Below are 18,165 nucleotides of genomic sequence, written 5' to 3' on the forward strand. Positions count from 1 at the left end.
ATATTTAAATAGTTTGCCAGTGCTGAAAGCCTGCAGTGGACAGGAGAAAGATTTCGGGGAGCCGTGATTATTGGAAATACTGAAAATCTGCGTGGACACAGCCCTGGCCAACGGGCTGTGGGTGGCCCTCGGGGGCTCAGGCCAGACCTCCACAGGTGCAGAGTGAGCTGAATCCTCCCGTTCACTTGGGACAGCGCCAGTGACAGCTGTCACCTGAGACACGAGCCTCCCACACACCAGCGATGGGGCCGCTGCCTCCCTGGGGACACAAAAAAGACATCCCTGGGTGTGCTGGTACCCAGCGGGTTTCTGCAGCCAAGAAAGCTGCCCTGTAACCACACACTCAGGGAGCCACGGAATGCTCTGGGTTGGAAGGGACCTCAAAAACCATCGAGTCCAACCTCCTGCCACGGCCAGGGACACCTCCCACTGGCCCAGGTGGCTCCAAGCCCCGTCCAGCCTGGCCTGGGGCACTGCCAGGGATCCGAGGGCAGCCGCAGCTCCTCCAGGAGGTCCCAGGGCTCGGGTGCTGCGGGACGGCCACGACACTTCATGGGCACCCCCGGGACCCCCATGGCGGCGCCCACGTGACTCTGGGCGATCACGTGATCTCATGCCACGTGATCGTGCGGGGGAGGAGGCGCGCCGCGCGCCACTGGCGCCACCCGCTGGCCCCGCGCGCGCGCTGTGAGCCGGAAGTGGCGTCACCGGCGCGCGACCGGAAGCGGCGGGAGGAGGCGAAGGGGGCAGGCGGAGGCGGCGGCGGAGGAGGCGGCGGCGGCGCTGGAGCCGGAGCGGCCCCGGTGAGTCCCGTGCCCCTTCCCCTTCCTCTTCTCTTTTCCACGTTCTCTGCCCTCTGCCGAGCCACTCCGTCAGCCGGCGGGGCCGCTCTCGCCCTGCCCTAGGCTGCACTGTCCCATATACATGTATGTATATGTCCGTCTCTTTGTGTATATTTATGTTTTTATATTATGTGTCCGTAGGTGTAGCCATAGGGGTGAGTAGCAGGATCGGGGTTTCCAGCCCTATCCCCGGTGCTGCCCTGGAGCCCCGGGAGAAGAGGATTGCACGGAAATGATGCTCCAAAGGCTGGAGCCCCTCTGCTCTGGACCTAGGCTGGGAGAGCTGGGGGTGTTCTCCTAGAGAGGAGAAGGCTCCAGGGAGAGCTCAGAGACGTTTCCAGAGCCTAAAGGGGCTCCAGGAGAGCTGGAGAGGGACTGGGGTCAAGGGATGGAGGGGCAGGATAAGGGAGAATGGCTTCCCACTGCCAGAGTGCAGGATTAGATGGAATATTGGAAAGGAATTGTTCCCTGTGAGGGTGCTGAGGCCATGGCACAGGATGCCCAGAGAAGCTGTGGCTGCTCCTGGATCCCTGGAAGTGTCCAAGGCCAGGCTGGATGGGGCTTGGAGCAGCCTGGGCTAGTGGAAGGTGTTCCTGCCCATAGCAGGGGGTTGGGACTGAATGATCTTTAAATCCCTTCCCTAAACCATTCTGTGATCTCAAAAAAGAAAGTAAAATCACAAACAAACCAAAAAGTGACAAATTTGCACCCTGACATCATAACCTACTGGGGGAATAAAATCCCTTTTCTGTTGCTCTCCTCTCCAGCCAGGCACAGGAGTTCACTTTAGACTGTTGGCCAAAAGGAGCTGTTTTATCCCCAGCATTTCATACCCTGATCATTCCTCACACATCCTGAGGAGGCTCCCTCTGCCCTTTGGCTGTTGCTGGAAGCACAGGCTGAGGGGTTTCCAAAAGCCCCTCTGAGTGTTCCAGAGGGAACAAAAGCCCTGACAGCATTTTGGGATGCACCAACATCCCCTTCCACAGGAGCCCCTGGGGTAGGTGGCATCCTTTTGGGAATGCTCTTTTCCAGGTGTTTAGTGATGCTCAGCTGTGACATTTAAACAGAGGCATTTGCATGCCTGAACAGCTCCTCTAAGGGTATTCCCTTAGCTCCAAAACTTCCTGGCTCCTCAGAGCTGCTGGAAGTGAAAATTCTGGAGAGACCTGCCCAGAGGTGGGAAGGAGTTTGGCTGTGTTGGGATGTGAAATGGGAGGAGGAAGGAAGGAAGGCCAACAGCTCAAGGTGAAGAGAGGCAAATGCAGGGAAGGTGTGGGTGGAGTTGGAAGAGAAATGGGGTGGAAACTGGAAGGATCGCAAAGATTTGGGCCGGGGGTGGGCAAAATCATGGAAAAATCAGTTGGCGCAGTCCGTTGCCCTTGAGGGTGCTTGGAACTGTCTTGTCCCATCCCAGCCTCACTCTGCTGTGCATGGTCTTCTCCTTTTTGCTGCGTTTGGAGCAAAGGAGGAGAGAAGCAATCTCTCCACTGCCTGGATTCCCAAATGTGTCACAGCTCCACAGTCAATCCATGCAGGATATTCTTAGCAGCACGCAGCACTCGCCTTTGGAGCCTTCAGCAGGGCTTTGATTCCCCGACTTTGAAGTGGGGCTGTTGTTGCTGGGAGGGGTTCTGAGAGCAGCAGTGCTGGATTTCCTGGGGAGTATCACCTTTCACAGCAGAGAAAAGTTGGTTTATATAAATAACCTGGGTGTTGTTAGCAGAAAAATCAATAAAGACACTCAAAAGTTGAGGCGGACGAGGAAATCTCTGTGAAAGCCTCGCCTGGATAAACCTCTTGTTCAAGATGAATTTTGGAGCTTGATCCAGCCCCTCTAATGGTTCAAGCTCTGTGAGGTGCTGGAGGAGGAGATGTTAGAGGGGATTTCTCCTTCCCCCAGGCAGGTGCAGTCTGTCCCCTTGTCCCCTTTCTCCAGCATCTGTCACCTGTGGCCACTTCAGGCTGGATACCACAGCCAGTAGAGCCAGGAATGATCATTTTATCAGACGTTCCTTTGAGCTGAACAGGAGAGCTTTGAAATCCAGCTCTTTGCTCAGGTTTTTACTGTCCAGCTTCTGAGGAGGCTTTTCCTTTCCCTGCTTCCCAGACAGGCATGAAGGGGCAGAGTCTCTCTTGCCTGGCAGAATTTGAGTTCTCATGCTGGGATGGGACGGTGACAGCCTTGGAATGGCCTGGGGTCTGTGGGACAGAGCCTGATCTGCTCCGGGGACTGTCTCAGGGTGTTTAGAGATGCAGATAAGGTGCCCAGTGAGCTGTTGAACAGCTCACAAAACTTACTGCTCATCCTAAAATCACAGTGACCTCTCTTGTACCTTCCTCCTTGCATGGCTCTCCCCACAAGTCCACATTTCAGTTTGCCTTTTCTTCCCCCCCCCAGAGCCTCTCGGTCTCCTGCCCCGTTGGTTTTTCTACCTCTCTGCTGGGGTGGTTTATGCTCCAGCAGCTTCTCCCTCTTTGGCTGGTGTTTGCTGCCTCCAAGCTCTGTCCATGGAGCAGAGGATGTGACATGTCCTCATCTGCTTCAGTAGAACAGGTTTCCCAGAGAAGCAGTGGATGTCCCATCCCTGGAGGCATGCAAGGCCAGGCTGAGCAGGGCTCAGAGCAACCTGGGATGGTGGAAGGTGTCCCTGGATTGTGGAAGATGTGGGAATCCTTGTACATCAAAAAAATCCAGTTTATGCTCAGCCAGAGCCGCACATGAGCCCCCATCCCACCGTCCTGCTCACACACCCCAAACCCACCTCTTCTGCCCCAAAGTGCCCATTTTGCTGCTGCAAAACTGAATTTGCCTGCACCGATGCCACATCTTGCTCCATCCCTGATCAGGAAGCCATGGATACAAGCAGAGCTCGGAGGGGTGTCCATGAGGATTTATTTCCCCCTCTGGGGAGTACAAAGTGTGTTACAGTGGCAGCATCTCTGCCAGGCTTTGGCTTTCCTGATTGCCCAGCTCCCTGTGGTACTGAGAGATTTTAAGGAAGTGGATAACACCTCTGGGATGGATATTTGGGTGGGATAAGGATTTGAGAGGAAAATCTGATGGTTTTTTTTTTTTTTTTAATGAGCATTTGAATCGTGGTAAACAGGGCTGGTTTGGCAGCACCCAGCTGGACTCCTACGTATTTCTCATCCTCACCCTCCGAGCTGTAGTTGCTTCAGGCAGGAGTTAGGAAGGCACCAGCCATTTTTAAGCCTCCTCCTGTACCCTAAAACTCTTGGGAAGCGCTCTCAAATCTGAAGCTTAAAGCTCTGTTTGCTCCCTGGTTCTCAACCTGGGATGTAGCATCATGTAATGATGTCTGTTACTTCTCCCCTGCTCTTTCCCCACTTTACACTGGCCGTATTTCTTCATTCCTCCAACCTCCACCTGCAGTTTCTGGGCCAATTTTCACTCTCTGCACTGGTTCTGTGGAGACTTTGCTCCACATCCTGTCTCCAGGTGCAAAGGGCAGTGTGGCACCCTGGATATTTGGACAACTTCTCAGGTGGTGGTCAGTGATTCAGACCACGATGACCAAAACAGCAGAATGCTCTGTCTGAACACATAAAGGCTCTTGAAGCTGCAGCTCTTCTGCAAAAACATGTTTTCATTGTTCAGAATGAAGGAAAAGCAGCTTGGGTCTCTTAAAAACGAAAAAACAATGATTTTTTTTTTTCTTAACTCTCCTAGCCTATGCCAGGTTTCTTGTGTCTGCTGAATTGCAAGTCATGCCTGGCTGCCTTCTACTCCAACCCCAGCTCACCTGGGTGCTCATCCTGAGCTGCCTTTGCATGAGGTAACATTCCATAGTGGTTTTGCAGGGACCCAGATGCCCTGGCCAGAGGAGGCACCGGCACCGCCTCCCTTTGGGTAGCGTAAAGGATTGATTAAAAAGTGCTGCCTGTGGGGTGAAGGCCACTCATTCTCCGTCTGCCCTTTTTTCAGTACCTGGAAGCAGTTCTGAGCCCCAATAAGTTGAGATCCATGGCTACGGTGCTAATGTGCCGAAGATTCCCCAGGCTGAGCAGGGTGACAGCGTTTTCAACCACAGCCGAGCGTGGAAGCAGCAAAAGCAAGAAGGAAAAGCAAGATAAAGCAGGAGCAGCCAAGACTACGACTGAATCCGGGGCTACAATCCAGCTGCTGAAGCCACAGGACTACAGAGTGTTGTATAATCCAGCTGCCTATGCCAAAGGCAGGGCTGGCTCCCAGCAGCACGTGGATAGGGACAGCAGCCAGGCCCTCGGTGACACGTTCACCAGCCCTGGCGCCACGCAAACATTCCCCACTGCCTCTTCCCAAGCTTTATCACCTGTCAGGAATGCCCTGCCCAAGCCCAAGTCCAGCACGCTCCTGGAGCAGACCATCCTGGCCACGCTGTACAAGGAGGAAGAGGAGAAGGAAAAACGGGAAATGCACGACTCCAAGGAGGACCCCCGCATGTTCCAGAAGGGGAGGCCTGAGTACAGATCTCTCAGCTGTGACAGCGCTGAGCCAGCACAGACCCTCCCTGCAGAGGAAGGGGACTTGATTTTGCAGAGTGTGGCTGGGATTGAGGCCAGCCCAGGAATCCTCAGGGATTATTTCCTCAACCTGAGCCGTTTGCCAGCGGAGCGACGCGCGGCGCTGCTGTCCGATCGCAGGTTCAGTGCCCTGTGTCACCGCGCTGTCACGGCCATCAGGCTGTTCAGCACACCAGATCTCATCCAGATTTTAAAGGCTTGTGTCCCTTTGGCCGTGCCAGCTTCCCACCCCCTGCTCAACGCGTGCGAGGCCGAGTTCTGCCGGCGGGCGTGGGACATGGGCCTGGAGCAGCTGCTGCTGGTGGCAGATTGCTGGCGCTGCCTGGACCGCAGCGTGCCCTCCTACCTGAGCATTCTCTTCAGCTATGCCAACCTGCACTGGAAGGACCTCACCTTGCCCCAGTTTGTGCAGCTCCTTTACGTCATCGGGGAAGGCCGGAGGTCGCCCGTGGACTTGGCGCAGAAGGTGGAGAGCACCATCCTGAAGTACTTGGATGCTTTCACCTTGGAGGAGCTGGGTGCCGTCTGCTTGGGGCTCTTCAAGTCCCTCAGTGGGATTTCTGACCACGTCATGAGGAGGATTGCAGACAGGGTGTCCCTGCAGATGGAGGACATGAGCACCTACGCCTTGGTGAACGTGCTCAAGATGCTGCGCTACACCCGCATGGACCACCTGCCCCTCATGAGGGAGCTCGGGAAGGTGATTCCTGCTCGGATTCCTGCAACAAACATCCAGGGCATCATGCACATCACTCTCACCTATTCATCCCTGCACTTCTTTGATGAGGATGTTTTGGCTGCTGTAGCCGCCTCATTGCCTTCCAAGGTGTCCTACTGCCGGAGCAAGGATGCTGCCAAATTCCTGTGGTCGTTTGGGTGCCTGGACTATGAACCTCCCAACGAGGAGGAATTTTACTCCAGCCTGATAAAGCAGTTGCATGCAAAACTCCATGAGTTTAGCAGGTTTCCAGAGCATCTGCTTACTGCTCTGCTTGGCCTGGCATTTGTCAAACGGTTCCCAGAGGAGCTGATAGACTTTGCTTTGAGGGAGGAGTTTGTCCAGAAAACCAGAGATAGCAAATATGAGCTCAACAAGGACCTGTTCACCCTTGGTAAGAGCGTTGAAATAGAGTGCCCGACCTACCAAGGCAGCCACCTCCCACCTCAGCTTTGTCAGGAGTTCACTGAGATGGTTTCAAGCTTTGCAGAGCGGGAAATCTACGTCAGGCCTGAAATCGTGGAAGCCACATCCCTCCTCGAGAGCATGCTGGGAGGCCCTGAATATGTGAAGAACCACATGATCCTGCCCCACACCAGGTCCAGCGACCTGGAGGTGCGTTTGGCCATGGATGGACATCCCATCCCTTTCAACTTCAAGGATCCCGTGGCAGCCAAGAAGCTGAAAGACATGGGAGTTAGTCTGACAGATGATTTAATGTCTCAGCTCGTACAGGGGAGGGCTCATAACCAGAGTCCCACAGAAGTGGGAAATGAAGCCAGGATTCACAGACAGGAGAGAGAAGGAACACTGTTATTGGGTGGAGCCCTTCCTGCAGGTGCCACATCACAAGCTGAGCCTAAACCAGGGCACTGGCAGCCTGGAGAAGTGAGGCTGGCACTGCAGGTGTCCAACAGGAACCACTTCTGCTACAGCTCCAAGCGGCTGCTGGGGCTGCACTGCCTGAAGCGGCGGCAGCTGCGGCTGCTGGGCTACGTGGTGGTGGAGATTCCCTTCTGGGAATGGTTCCCTCTGCTCAAGCGCACGCGCTCCGAGAAGCTCAGCTACCTCCACTACAAATTGTTCTGCCCAGCACTGCTCACCAGGGCTGGCTAGTGAGGGCAAGGGCTCGCCCAGAGCCTCCCCAGTGCATCTCCGTGCCTGGGTACTGGGTAAAATGGTCTCTGGGTAAAATGGTCTCTGGGTGTTGGCTCAGTTTTTGACCTGTTCTGGTGACATCTGTACTTTCTGTGCTCACCTTTTGTACCTGGATCCTCAAATGCTTCCACCACAAATAAAACCTAATAATGATTGATTTTTCTCTGTGATTGCTTCTTTCTCTGCCCTAAACGAGAGTGGTTGGATTTGGTGCTTCTATGAGAGCAGGAGCAGAGGATATTTAGTCACGAGGCTGAGCTGGGTGCCAGGAACACACACAGCTGTTCCCTCTTGTTTCCATCCCCGTGGGGCTGGGACTGAGGGCACAGCCTGGGTTTCTCCTTTGGGATGGAACGTGGGTACTGAGTGGAGCTGAGGGTTGGGGTGCTCTAACCTCAGGATATTAATTTCCTGCTCCAAGGACTCTTATTTGGTGTCCACTGTGTGCATTTTTTTATGACAGCAGCTCCATAGTCCCATATGGGACACCAGGAAGAGTTGTGGTGACAAACTCCAGACAGTCTGGTTTAAAATTCCTTGTCCAAAACCACTGAGGATATTTTTCAGGTCTGTGTTTCACCGCCTCCGTCCAAAGGTCTTTGTTCACCTTAGGGAAGGCACACACTGAAGAGAGAGGGAAAAAAAGCACAGCCATGGGTAAAAGCAGCTCAGTGACTCAACTTTTGCCATGGGATTTTTAGCAGAGTCTTTCAGCAGAAGGGCGTGCAGTGACTTGGAAATGCAGAATAATCCATTTTCTTGCTGAAGTTTTGAGACTGGAAAAATTACCCTCCGTTAAGTCTTGTAGGGTCACAGACAGGAAAGAGAAAGTCCTATAAAATTTAATAGATCTCACTTGTAACAAAAATACCCCTACAGAGCTCCTAATGTTGCAGGAGAAGTCTTCAGCCCAGGAAAGGGAGAACAGGGGGACAATCTTGAGTTTTCCCATGGAAGGGAGCAAGGAGAGTTAGTTTGCCACTTTTCATAACACCAGTGCTGAGGGCCAAGTGAATTTGCCATTTGGTGAATTCATTTTGGTTCAAAGTGAGCCAATAAGAGCAGTTTTGAGGCACAGCCTATAGCTGAGCTGTCAGTCTCCTACAAGATGCGAGTGCCAAAAGTCAGACCAGTTTAAATAGTTCCCCACTGGCAGGCCAGCTCTGGAAACCTCTCAGACTCAGAAAGCCAGAAAAGTAGTGTTGGATGAGAGTTGTTGTGTGCTTGTCCTGCTCCTGATGGCTGCCAGACCAAATTTTGGGATAGAAGTGCTGCTCACCTGGCTGTTCCTTTTGTAAGGTTCACACCTGCTTCATTCAAGGCATTGTAACCAAGCTCTGCTCTCTGCAGGTGTCATTCTATGATAGGTTGGGTTTTATCCATGGGATTTGTGCCTTGAATTCCACCTTTCTGCTTGCAGATGCAGCACTGGAAGCTCATTAACTCTGCCTTTCCAATGTGCCCCCAGAAGGCCAATTTCATTTGGGCTTAACCAACAGATCAGTGGAAAATCATTAAAGAGCTGCTTGTTCTTGAAGGAGGCAGCGAGTTCCTGATTTGCAAGGTTGCCCAGGGTGGTGACATTTTAAAGTTGGGGTTAATATGAGGTTAAAGCTCTTACCTCACAGATAATTTCATTCTTAAAAGGGATCTGAGAGAGCCAATTCCAGTCACTTTTTTTTTTTTTTTCAATGGGAAATAAGGTGTGTTCACTTGGGTTTGTTTCATGAATTCTGGTGGAAGAATTTGCTGTTCAGATCCCAGATGTCTCCCTCAGAGCTATTCCATGCCCTCTGCTCCCTTGGAGTTATTTAACAACAATTATTAATATTTGTGGTTAATCTTGACTCACTGTGAAAGCCTCATGTGCTGTGCTGGTGCTTTTCTACACCTACAAAACTCCTGCATCTTTGATAAAACTTTAGATCTAATTGCTGGTCTGTTCATAGGTGGTTTTAGTTAAAATAGCCATTTTCTTTCTGCTTTTTCTCCACAGGTTCACTAATTAATATTGTGATTTTGTTTCTCTCAATCTCATCTCTCCACCACATTCATTTGGGTTTACATTAGCTTCACATCCTGGACTCAGATCTGAGCTGCATTTTAAGGAATTCCCAAGCCTGTAAGTCACCCAAAACACAAGATCCTTTCATTGCTCATAGATATTCACTTCCTTTATTTTTAATTTTTTTTTTCCAAGCTGACTCTGATGCTCAGCAAGTGACCTCTCTCCAGCTGCCAAGATGGTAATAAACGTCTGTCTCCCACAGTTCAAGCCAAGAATTCACTGCAACAAGGTAAAATAGTGATTGGGGGGGGGTGGGTTTGGGGGAGTGGGAGGGATGGAGGGATTAGGTGGAATTGTCCTGGGGGGAGTTTGTTCGCTGCTCCTCTGGGATAATCAGCATCACTGCTCTGATGTGGTACACACTTAATATTGGAGGGAAAAGCCCTGATTTTGCAGGATCTCATAACCAGACAGCATTAGGTGCTTCCAGGTATAAGTTCTTTGATTTGAGATCCCCTTTTCCCTGCAATATTCCAGCTTTCCCTCTGCCCGTTGGAACACTCAGCTCTTGATAATGTTACTTTTCAAGTATTTCTGGTTTCACTCAGCACATCAGAATCTCTTTAAGACACTCAGTTTTCATTCAAATCTATTTTTTAATTGTAAGTTTCCACACCAACTCACCCCAAAATCCAGGACAGCCTTAGCTTTGCAAATACTGTGCTGCAAAAGCAGCAATGCTGGAATTTTTTGTGGAGAGACCCAGCCATGCCACAGAGGTTTGGTGTGATTATTGTGATCAAGACCATATTAATCAGGTGGAACAAACAGATTTTCCTCATTCTTATTTGTCCATTCAGGAAGTGCTGCAGATTTCTCAGGGCCTGGGGCTTCCAGGAAAGGGAATGGGTTGAACCAGTCTGCCCAGGAGCAGAGCAGAGGGTGGGATTGGATGTTCCAAATCAGACCCAGCCTGGTATGATGGATTTCCCTCAGGGACGGGTGGAGTGGCTCCCAGAGGCTGATTGACATCCAGAGTTCCTCTGGGATCCTGTAACTGTGGTTCCAAGTGCATTTCCAAATGGATTAGTAGGCACAAAGGAAATTGGGAGACTCCCACCTGAAAAGGGAGACTGGAAGAGGAGACTCCCATCTGCCCCATGCTCATCTTCTGCTCCCAGCCACCCTCTCCTCCTTGACTTATTTCACTGACCCAGCCAAAACCACGAATTATCCCTGATTTTCCCCTCTTCCAGCAGTGAAGTCAGGTCTGCACATGGTGGCAGGGGGTGCAGGAAGAGGGGATGGGAGCACGTGGCTGGAGGAGGGTGGGAGTGGATCAGCTGTGCCTCACAGCAGGGATCTCCTGCCTGGTCTGAGCTGCAGATAAACCTCAGCCTTGGCTCCTGGCTGATGTCATGCTGAGAATCTCTGGAAGTGCTTGTGAAATTGGCTTTCCTTGCTGCAAACTGAACCCAGTTTTGTGCTGGCACACAGATCTCTGCCGACGGCTACGAAGTGGAGAACCTGATCTCCGAAGACCTGGCCAGGAGGAACCGCGGCTTCCGCAGCGAGTACTTCATCAAGCCACCAGTGCACGTCACCATCTCCTTCCCCTTTAACGTGGAGATCTGCAGGATCAACATCGACGTCTCCTCCGGGGGCTACCAGACCTTCTCTGGGCTGGAAGTTTACACCTCTACCTCATGCAACAAAACCTCTTGGCAGAGCCCTGAGGGGCAGTGCTCGGGTCTGGTCGGGCAGCCTGTGTCGGACAAGGACACCTTCACTCTGGTGGGCAAAGCTGTCTTAAAAAATCAGAGCAAAGTGACTTTTGGCCACAGAGGCTTCAAGCCGAGGCCTCCCTTCCATCAGATGGAAAATGTCTTCTCCTACCCCGGCTCGGTGTCCCAAGACCTCTGGAACAAAGGGCCAGCCTCACTCAGCAACGTGTCCCACCTAAAAATCTGCATCACCCACGTGGCCGGGGGGGGCCTGCCCAGCATCAAGAGGCTGGAGGTGTGGGGACAACCTGCCAAGTCCTGCCCACAGGAGGTGATCGAGGGTGTCTTCCAGGTGGCCTCCCAGTTTCTGGCCCAGGACCTCGGCAGCCTCAAGCCGGAGCTCTGGACGCCGATGGAGAGCGACTGCGTCCCCTTCAGTGCCAACGAGCAGCAGACCCTGCACAAGCTGGTGGATGTCGTCCAAGACATCCCTGAAGAATTCCTGGACCCCATCACTCTGGAGATCATGACTTTGCCCATGCTCCTGCCCTCTGGGAAAGTGATTGACCAGAGCACCCTGGAGAAATGCAACCGCAGCGAGGCGTCTTGGGGCCGGGTTCCCAGCGATCCCTTCACTGGTGTGGCCTTCAGCCAGCACTCACAGCCCCTACCTCACCCCACCCTCAAGGCCAGGATAGACCACTTCCTGCTGCAGCACAGCATCCCTGGCACCAACCTGCTGGGCAGGGCTCACACCTCGGAGAGCCTGGTGCCCTCCTCCATCACCATGTCTTCTCTGAAAAGGAAAATGGACTGCATGGATCAGGGCTCCCTGCAGCCGCCCTATTTTTCTGCTACAAATTTACTTGTCACGGCTACCTCAGAGAACAGTGCTAAAAAAATGAAAACTGACAGTGACTCCCACTTGATCCAGATGGACTGTTCCACAGGTATCGTGGCTCCCCAAGTCACCTCTGTTCCTTGAGTGTTGGGACAGCCCCAAGCTGGGGTTTCAAATCAGGACAAATCCAGTGCAAGTTCCCATCACACCTCTAGAAAGCCTCCAGGCTGTGTTTGGTTGTTGGTGGGTGTGGTGGAACTGGATCATTTCACCCACCTCCTGTGTTCCCTGTTCAGTGTTTCACAGCCCTTGTTTGCTCAGGTCACTCTGTTCCCCTTTTAGTTTGGATTTCCTTTCTCTTCCTTCCATGTGGAGACAATATTTTTCCCACCGTCCTGGTTTGAAGTTTCTTTATCCAGGGGGATTTATTGTGTCCTGCAAAAACAGGAAGAGAAATGTCTGGAGGTGCAGTGGTGATGGCACAGGGTGTCCTGGCTCATTGTGAGGAGGGAGGTGGGAAGGAAAGCAGGAATGGGACACAACAAACCACAGCAAGAGAATTGTAGGGAGGAGGGACAGCTCAGCCTGGGAGAGACTTGCACACAATTTGCAGGTGGTTAAAGCAGAAAACCTGGTAGAAGCTAAATTAGACAAGAAACGAGACTTGTGGCTGCAGGAGAAGGGAATTTGTGCTGATTTCCCTTCATCCGTCCTTTTCTCAGTGATGTGGTAGCAGCATTGTTGGGAATGCAAAATGTCCTGGAAAACTGGAGAAAAGGAGGCTCAGGTGGGACCTTGTTGTTCTGAACAGCTCCCTGAAAGAAAGGTGAAGCCAGGTGGGGGTCGGGCTCTGCTTCCAGGGAACAGGGACAGGAGACAAGAGGGAATAAAGGTTAGGGGAAGGTTAGGTTGGATATTGGGAACAATTCTTTCACAGAAAGGGTTGTCCAGCCCTGACGCAGCTGCCCAGGGCAGTGCTGGAGTTCCCATCCCTGGAGGGATTTAAAAGCTGTGTGGATGTGGCACCTGGGGACAGAGGGTGTAAATCCAGGTGTGGGGGTATTTCGTGGTTGGCTCTCTAGACAGGTAAGCCCAGTGTCCTGGTCTGCTCTAACCCAGTGTTCTGTGACATGTCAAAAGGTGACCCAGAGCTGCTGGATCCTGTCAGTGCCTTCACCCTTCTCCCAGTCTGCCCCAAAACATTTTGAGGATGAAGTTCTGGTGGCTGTTTCATTTCAAACAAATTCTTTGCTTGAAAATAATTGAGGTTGGGTGGTACCAGGAAGAGCAGAGAGAAGTCAGACTGCACATTTCTGCCCTGATCCCTCAGCCTAGAGCTCGTTCCCTGTTCTAGGAGGACTCTTTGGTTATTTTAGCTGTGGAGGTGTGTGACTGCTCCCACCAGGATGTGCCCCAGCCCCACAGGAGCAGGAGCTGCCCTGTGGGTCCTGGTGCTCCCAGGGCAGCCGTGCCCATACATAAATAAAAGCAGAGTGCTCAACCCACGGAGCTTGTGCTTCACTGGATCATCAGCCTTGATTGGTGGAGCAAATGTGCAGCACCATTTGCGAGCTCTCCCTCTGGGAGATGGATTTAACAGAATTAGTGATGCAGGCAACATTCTCTTAATGCTTCGTCTTAATTAGCGCCGTCGGTGCTGCACAGGGCAGCCCTGCAGGGAGGGTCCAGCCCTCACCCTATGGCTCAGAACTGGGACAGAGGGGGAAAAACAAGTCCCATCGATTTTATTAATGGTTTAAATGTTCTCTGTGAGCTGCATGGAGCGAGGCTGGGACCACTGGGCTGGGATCCTTGGGAGCTGGCTGAGGGAGTGCCTGGGATTTCAGGGAAAAGCAGCTTCCTGGGTTATTTGGAGTTTTGCCCGTTTTCAGTCCTGCAGACTTCTACAACTCCATGAAAGGAGGGTGCAGCCGGGTGGGGGTCAGGCTCTGTTCCCAGGGAATGAGAGGAAATGGCCTCAGGGTGTGCCAGGAGAGGTTTAGGGTGGATATTAGGGAAAATTCCTTCATGGAAAGGGTTCTCCAGCCCTGGGCACAGGCTGCCCATCCCTGAAGGTATTGAAAAGCCACGTGGGTGTGGCACTTGACATGATTGAATGGTGGCCTTGGCAGTGCTGGGTTAAGGCTTGGACTCCATGATCTTGGAAGACTTTTCCAACCTAAATGATTCTGATCCTGTGTAAATTGGCACTGGGACACCACATGAATGGTGGTAATCCATAGGGCTTTCCACTTCTAGGATCCAAAGGAGACAAGGCACTCCACCCCAAATCCCAGCCCCTCTGTGGGGAAAAGACACCTCTCGACAAATCAAGTGTCAGGGATCCTAAAATCCTCCAAGTTTCAGAGCCAAGGCAGTGTTTGCATCACAGATTCTTTTTCCCAGCATCTGCTTCTCCATCTTTTTCTTGTCTTTGCGGACCTGGTCTCTGTTTCCGTTTATAGACCCGGTCTCTGATTTTCCCTTTGCAGATCTGGTGTCCCACGAGCAGAAGCTGTCAGAGAGCCTGGACACTGCCCTGACCTCAGCTCTCAGCTCCATGCCCTCCTTCACAGCCAAGCTGATGAAGAGCCAGCAGCAGGCTCCAGGAGAGGGGGGCTGCAGCAGTTCCTGGAGTGTGGGCACAGTCCTTGGTGAGCAACAAGTGCCTCTGGATCACCTTTGGGGGCTGGGTTAACAGGAAGTGTTGTTCAGACTCCAGAATTTAAATATTCCATATAAAAATATTACATTGTCTCCCAGCAGGCTTTACTTCACAATCCTTGCTTCTGTCTCAACAGTTTGGCTGGTTTGGTTCCCACTGAGGCAGGTTAGACCTTACTGACCCCCAAAATGTGTGGGATGTTGTCCATACCCAGGGCTGTGGCACCAGTCCTGTGATTTCCCCATGTTCTTGGCTGTCTGTGCTGCCCAGGGATGATTTGGGATGTGTTGTGCTCGGACACAGTGCTCAGCCTGCTCCAGCTTAGTTCAGACTGTTCTCAGAACCCTGCAGTTTGGGCTGAGTGGTTGTGTTAGCTGCCTGGAGCAAGCTGGAGCTGTGGGTGGAGAATGAGTCTGGTGTGCAGATGCTGCAGGAGAGGTGTAAATCCAGCAAATACTGCAGCCTTCCAGTGCTTAAAAAGGCCTTGGGAGAAAGAGGGAGAGTCACTTTTTATACAGACACATAATGGCTGCACAAAGGGGAATGCTTGTAAACTGGAAGAGTAGGTTGAGATTGGATACTGGGAAGAAATCCCTCCCTGTGAGGTTGGGGAGGCCCTGGCACAGGGTGCCCAGAGAAGCTGTGGCTGCCCCTGGATCCCTGGAAGTGTCCGAGGCCAGGCTGAATGGGGCTTGGAGCACCCTGGGCTACTGGAAGGTGTCCCTGCCCATGGCAGGAGGGTGGAGTGGGATGGGCTTTGTGATCTCTTCCAACCCAAACCATTCCATGATTCTTTGAAATACCGTGTGACATCCAGCCCTTAGCAGGAACAGGTCACAGCAGCAGCATCCCAGGCCAGGGAGCCATGCGTGTGCCCAGAATCCCATCAGGACTGAGTGTACACAATCCAGGCTACCTAGCCCTGGCTGTTTGCAGCCCACTCATCCAGCTGTATATGAATTCCCAAAATTATCCCTTTGGGGTGCAGGGAAGCATTGAACCTTCAGATGTCCCTCCACATGTCCTGGCTTCTCTTCCCCTGGGTGAGGCTCTGCCTGCCCGTGGTTGAAAAGGGGCTTCAGACATGACCCAGGGCTGTGTCCGTCTGTCCGTGTCTGTTTTTCCCTCTCTCCCCCTCTCCAGACAGCTTTTGCTGTTTCACAGTGACATTCAGCTCTTGAGCTTTTTCCTGTCCCCTCTAAAATTGCTGCTGTTTGAGAGCTGAGCAGCCCTCAATGGGTCGTGTGTGACAGGAATGCAAAGTGACACCTCAGCTGTTCCACCTGGGAATCGCTGCTTTCCATCCGGTGGCAAGAGCGGGAGGGAGGATGATTTAGTCTCAGTAAAAGTGAAAAGCCCTTTTTTACAGTCATCTGTCCTCAATTAAAAGCCTGACAGTGCAAGTGCTGATGTGATCCATCCCTTTCTGAGCACGCCCTGCCCTGGAAGCTGGACCATTCCCTTTCCTTGTGGTCGTGACAGGAATTTGGCACAGTCCTGGGTCACAGCTGTGCCCTGAGTCGGCAGGAATGGCACGGAAGGGGTGGCCCAGCCTGGACTTCTCTCTCTCCCTGCCTAATCCACTTCTGTCCCTTTGTTTTATACTCCCAAGCTGTGCCAGGGGAGGTTTAGGCTGGACATGAGGAGGGATTTCTTCCCAGAAAGGGTGATCAGACGTTGGAAGAGGCTGCCCAGGGAGGTGATGGAATCACCAGCAGTGACTGGACATGGTGGTGTCGGGTCACAGGCTGGACTCGACGATCGCTGAACTTTTTTCCAACCTGCTGATTCTGTGATTCTGGATTTGCAGAGCACGGCAGGAGCAGCCAGACCCAGGGATGTGCTTCCTGTGGCAAATCCTTCTCCTGCTACTTCAAGGCAGAGCCCGTGTACCAGCTCCCCTGCGGGCACCTCGTGTGCCGGCCCTGCCTGGCCGAGCGCCAGAAGGCTCCGGCATCCCCCATCCACTGCGGGAGCTGCAAGAGAGTGGCAGCCACGCAGGATGTCAGGAGGGTTCACTTCTGACCCCCAGGACTGCTGGGAGGATGAGAAGGAGCTGCTGCTGTGCCCCGTGTCCGCACGGATCCGCCGGAGGAGCCGCCGGGAGAGCCGGAGAATGGAGAGGACTCGGTCTTGTGCTTGCAGAGCAGGGGGGGTGGGGGGTTAGAGCGCAGTGCCAGAGCCTGAGGATGACAAAAGCCATAGCTTCTTTATCAAGGAATATGTATTTATCCAGGACTGGTCTCCAGCACTGCTCCGGGGCTCAGAGGTTTAGCACAGGTGCCTTTCGGACCAGCTCAGCTTCCCCCGCGAGTTCACGCCACGTTTGACCAGCAGCCACCTGGTTGTGGAGCAGGTAATGTCCTTGTGAGTGACAACACACACACAAAGCCCCCTCTGACTTCCTCCCCTTCCCCACCTCGCTCTCCCCTCCCTGCTGGGAGTGTCTCTCATCCTGGAATCAACAGCAAGAGGCCGTGGTTGAGGTGTGAGGAGCTGGCAGTGATCTCACCCTGCTCATCCAGACTCTTGTAGAAAAGCCATCCCATCCCACCCTCTCGGTTTATGTCGTGTGACTGGCCCAGCTCCTGGCTGGATGATAGACATTTAAGCCTTAATAAAATGTTTAAAGTCAGGTTCTCTCTCCCTGGCTCTTAATTGGTCTCATCCTGGGGCTTAATGATGTCATGGAGTGAATCTCTTGGTGGAGGAGGAAATAAAAGGGCTGGAAAAAACCAACAGGAGGAACTGCTGACCAGGGTTTCAGACACCTGCACCCATGGGGGCTCCAGAGAGCTGCTGTGACATCAAAGGGTTTGTCACCTCTACAACCCCCTGCTGGTGCCACTTAATTGATGTTCTGGGCCATAACGAGCCTCTGGCTGACTCAGCTCACCTTGGTCACACCTTTATTTGCTTTCAAAAAGCACCTGAGCAACATTATCGTGTTCCTGGCATGGGAAGGAGCTGCTCAACCGCTGGAACATGGCTTTGTGCTGGCCCCACACTGATCCTGCTCCTTGTCTGCGTCAGCAGGAGTTACAGCCCATCTCCATTCGGAGCAAAAATAGAAAATCACACGTCTTAAAATAAAGACTTAGAAAATAGGCACAAAATTCCTAAACCCCCCACGATTCAGAGGCAGTAAATCCGCTCCATTGCAGCGTGGTGTCATGTTTGCAGTGATTCAGCTCTCACACCTCCCCGAGGGAAGAGGGGAGGATGGATGTCTGCCTCTGGATGCCCAGAGCCAGCACCTTCTCCAGAGCTAGCAAAGCTTGGATGCTTCCCAAGCCACCGGTTTCTGACAAGCTTCTCCAGTGCCCGAAAGTTCCTTGTGGTGTTCTGCCAGTGGGCAGTGAGCCAGGTGGGAACCATCTCCCAAATTATCTCCAGGTTACCTTCGTTCTGCAGGGAGGGGCAGGAGCCACACAGAGCAGGGGTTGGAAGGAAGGGGTGGTGTTGGAACATCAGGTTCCCCTCTCTGCTCAGAGTATGGCTCATCTCCACCTCGCAGCAGGTTCTCAGAGCTTTCATCCCCCAATTTCTCCTCCTTAACCCTCTGGGACCGTTGGCAGAACATTTCACCTGCTCTGTCCCTTCTTGCAGAGGATCCAGGGTTGAGTTTCCCTCTGCACCCACATCTTGGAGCTCAGGGAAAGACCACCTGCCCCAGCTGGGT

General features: G+C 52.7%; 2 protein-coding genes across 4 annotated transcripts; both read left to right on the forward strand.

Moving 5' to 3' along the window:
• The first annotated feature begins 731 nt into the window (after nt 1-731).
• On the forward strand, nt 732-17,075 carry UBOX5 (U-box domain containing 5). Of its 2 annotated transcripts, XM_062493964.1 has the most exons (5): nt 732-803; nt 9,446-9,542; nt 10,751-11,927; nt 14,311-14,472; nt 16,294-17,075. In XM_062493964.1, exons 2-5 carry the CDS (start codon nt 9,489-9,491, stop codon nt 16,506-16,508), a joined length of 1,608 nt encoding a protein of 535 aa, XP_062349948.1. In that variant the 5' UTR covers nt 732-803; nt 9,446-9,488; the 3' UTR covers nt 16,509-17,075. The 2 variants fall into 2 exon arrangements, with proteins under 2 accessions (XP_062349948.1, XP_062349949.1); XM_062493965.1 differs by lacking the exon at nt 732-803 and having other exon boundaries at nt 8,623-9,542.
• On the forward strand, nt 785-7,400 carry FASTKD5 (FAST kinase domains 5). Of its 2 annotated transcripts, none has more exons than XM_062493963.1 (2): nt 785-803; nt 4,792-7,400. In XM_062493963.1, exon 2 carries the CDS (start codon nt 4,831-4,833, stop codon nt 7,201-7,203), a length of 2,373 nt encoding a protein of 790 aa, XP_062349947.1. In that variant the 5' UTR covers nt 785-803; nt 4,792-4,830; the 3' UTR covers nt 7,204-7,400. The 2 variants fall into 2 exon arrangements, with proteins under 2 accessions (XP_062349947.1, XP_062349946.1); XM_062493962.1 differs by lacking the exon at nt 785-803 and adding an exon at nt 4,548-4,642.
• Nucleotides 17,076-18,165: the final 1,090 nt, after the last annotated feature.

Source organism: Cinclus cinclus, chromosome 5 (genome assembly GCF_963662255.1).
Source record: "Cinclus cinclus chromosome 5, bCinCin1.1, whole genome shotgun sequence".
Lineage (NCBI taxonomy): Eukaryota > Metazoa > Chordata > Aves > Passeriformes > Cinclidae > Cinclus > Cinclus cinclus.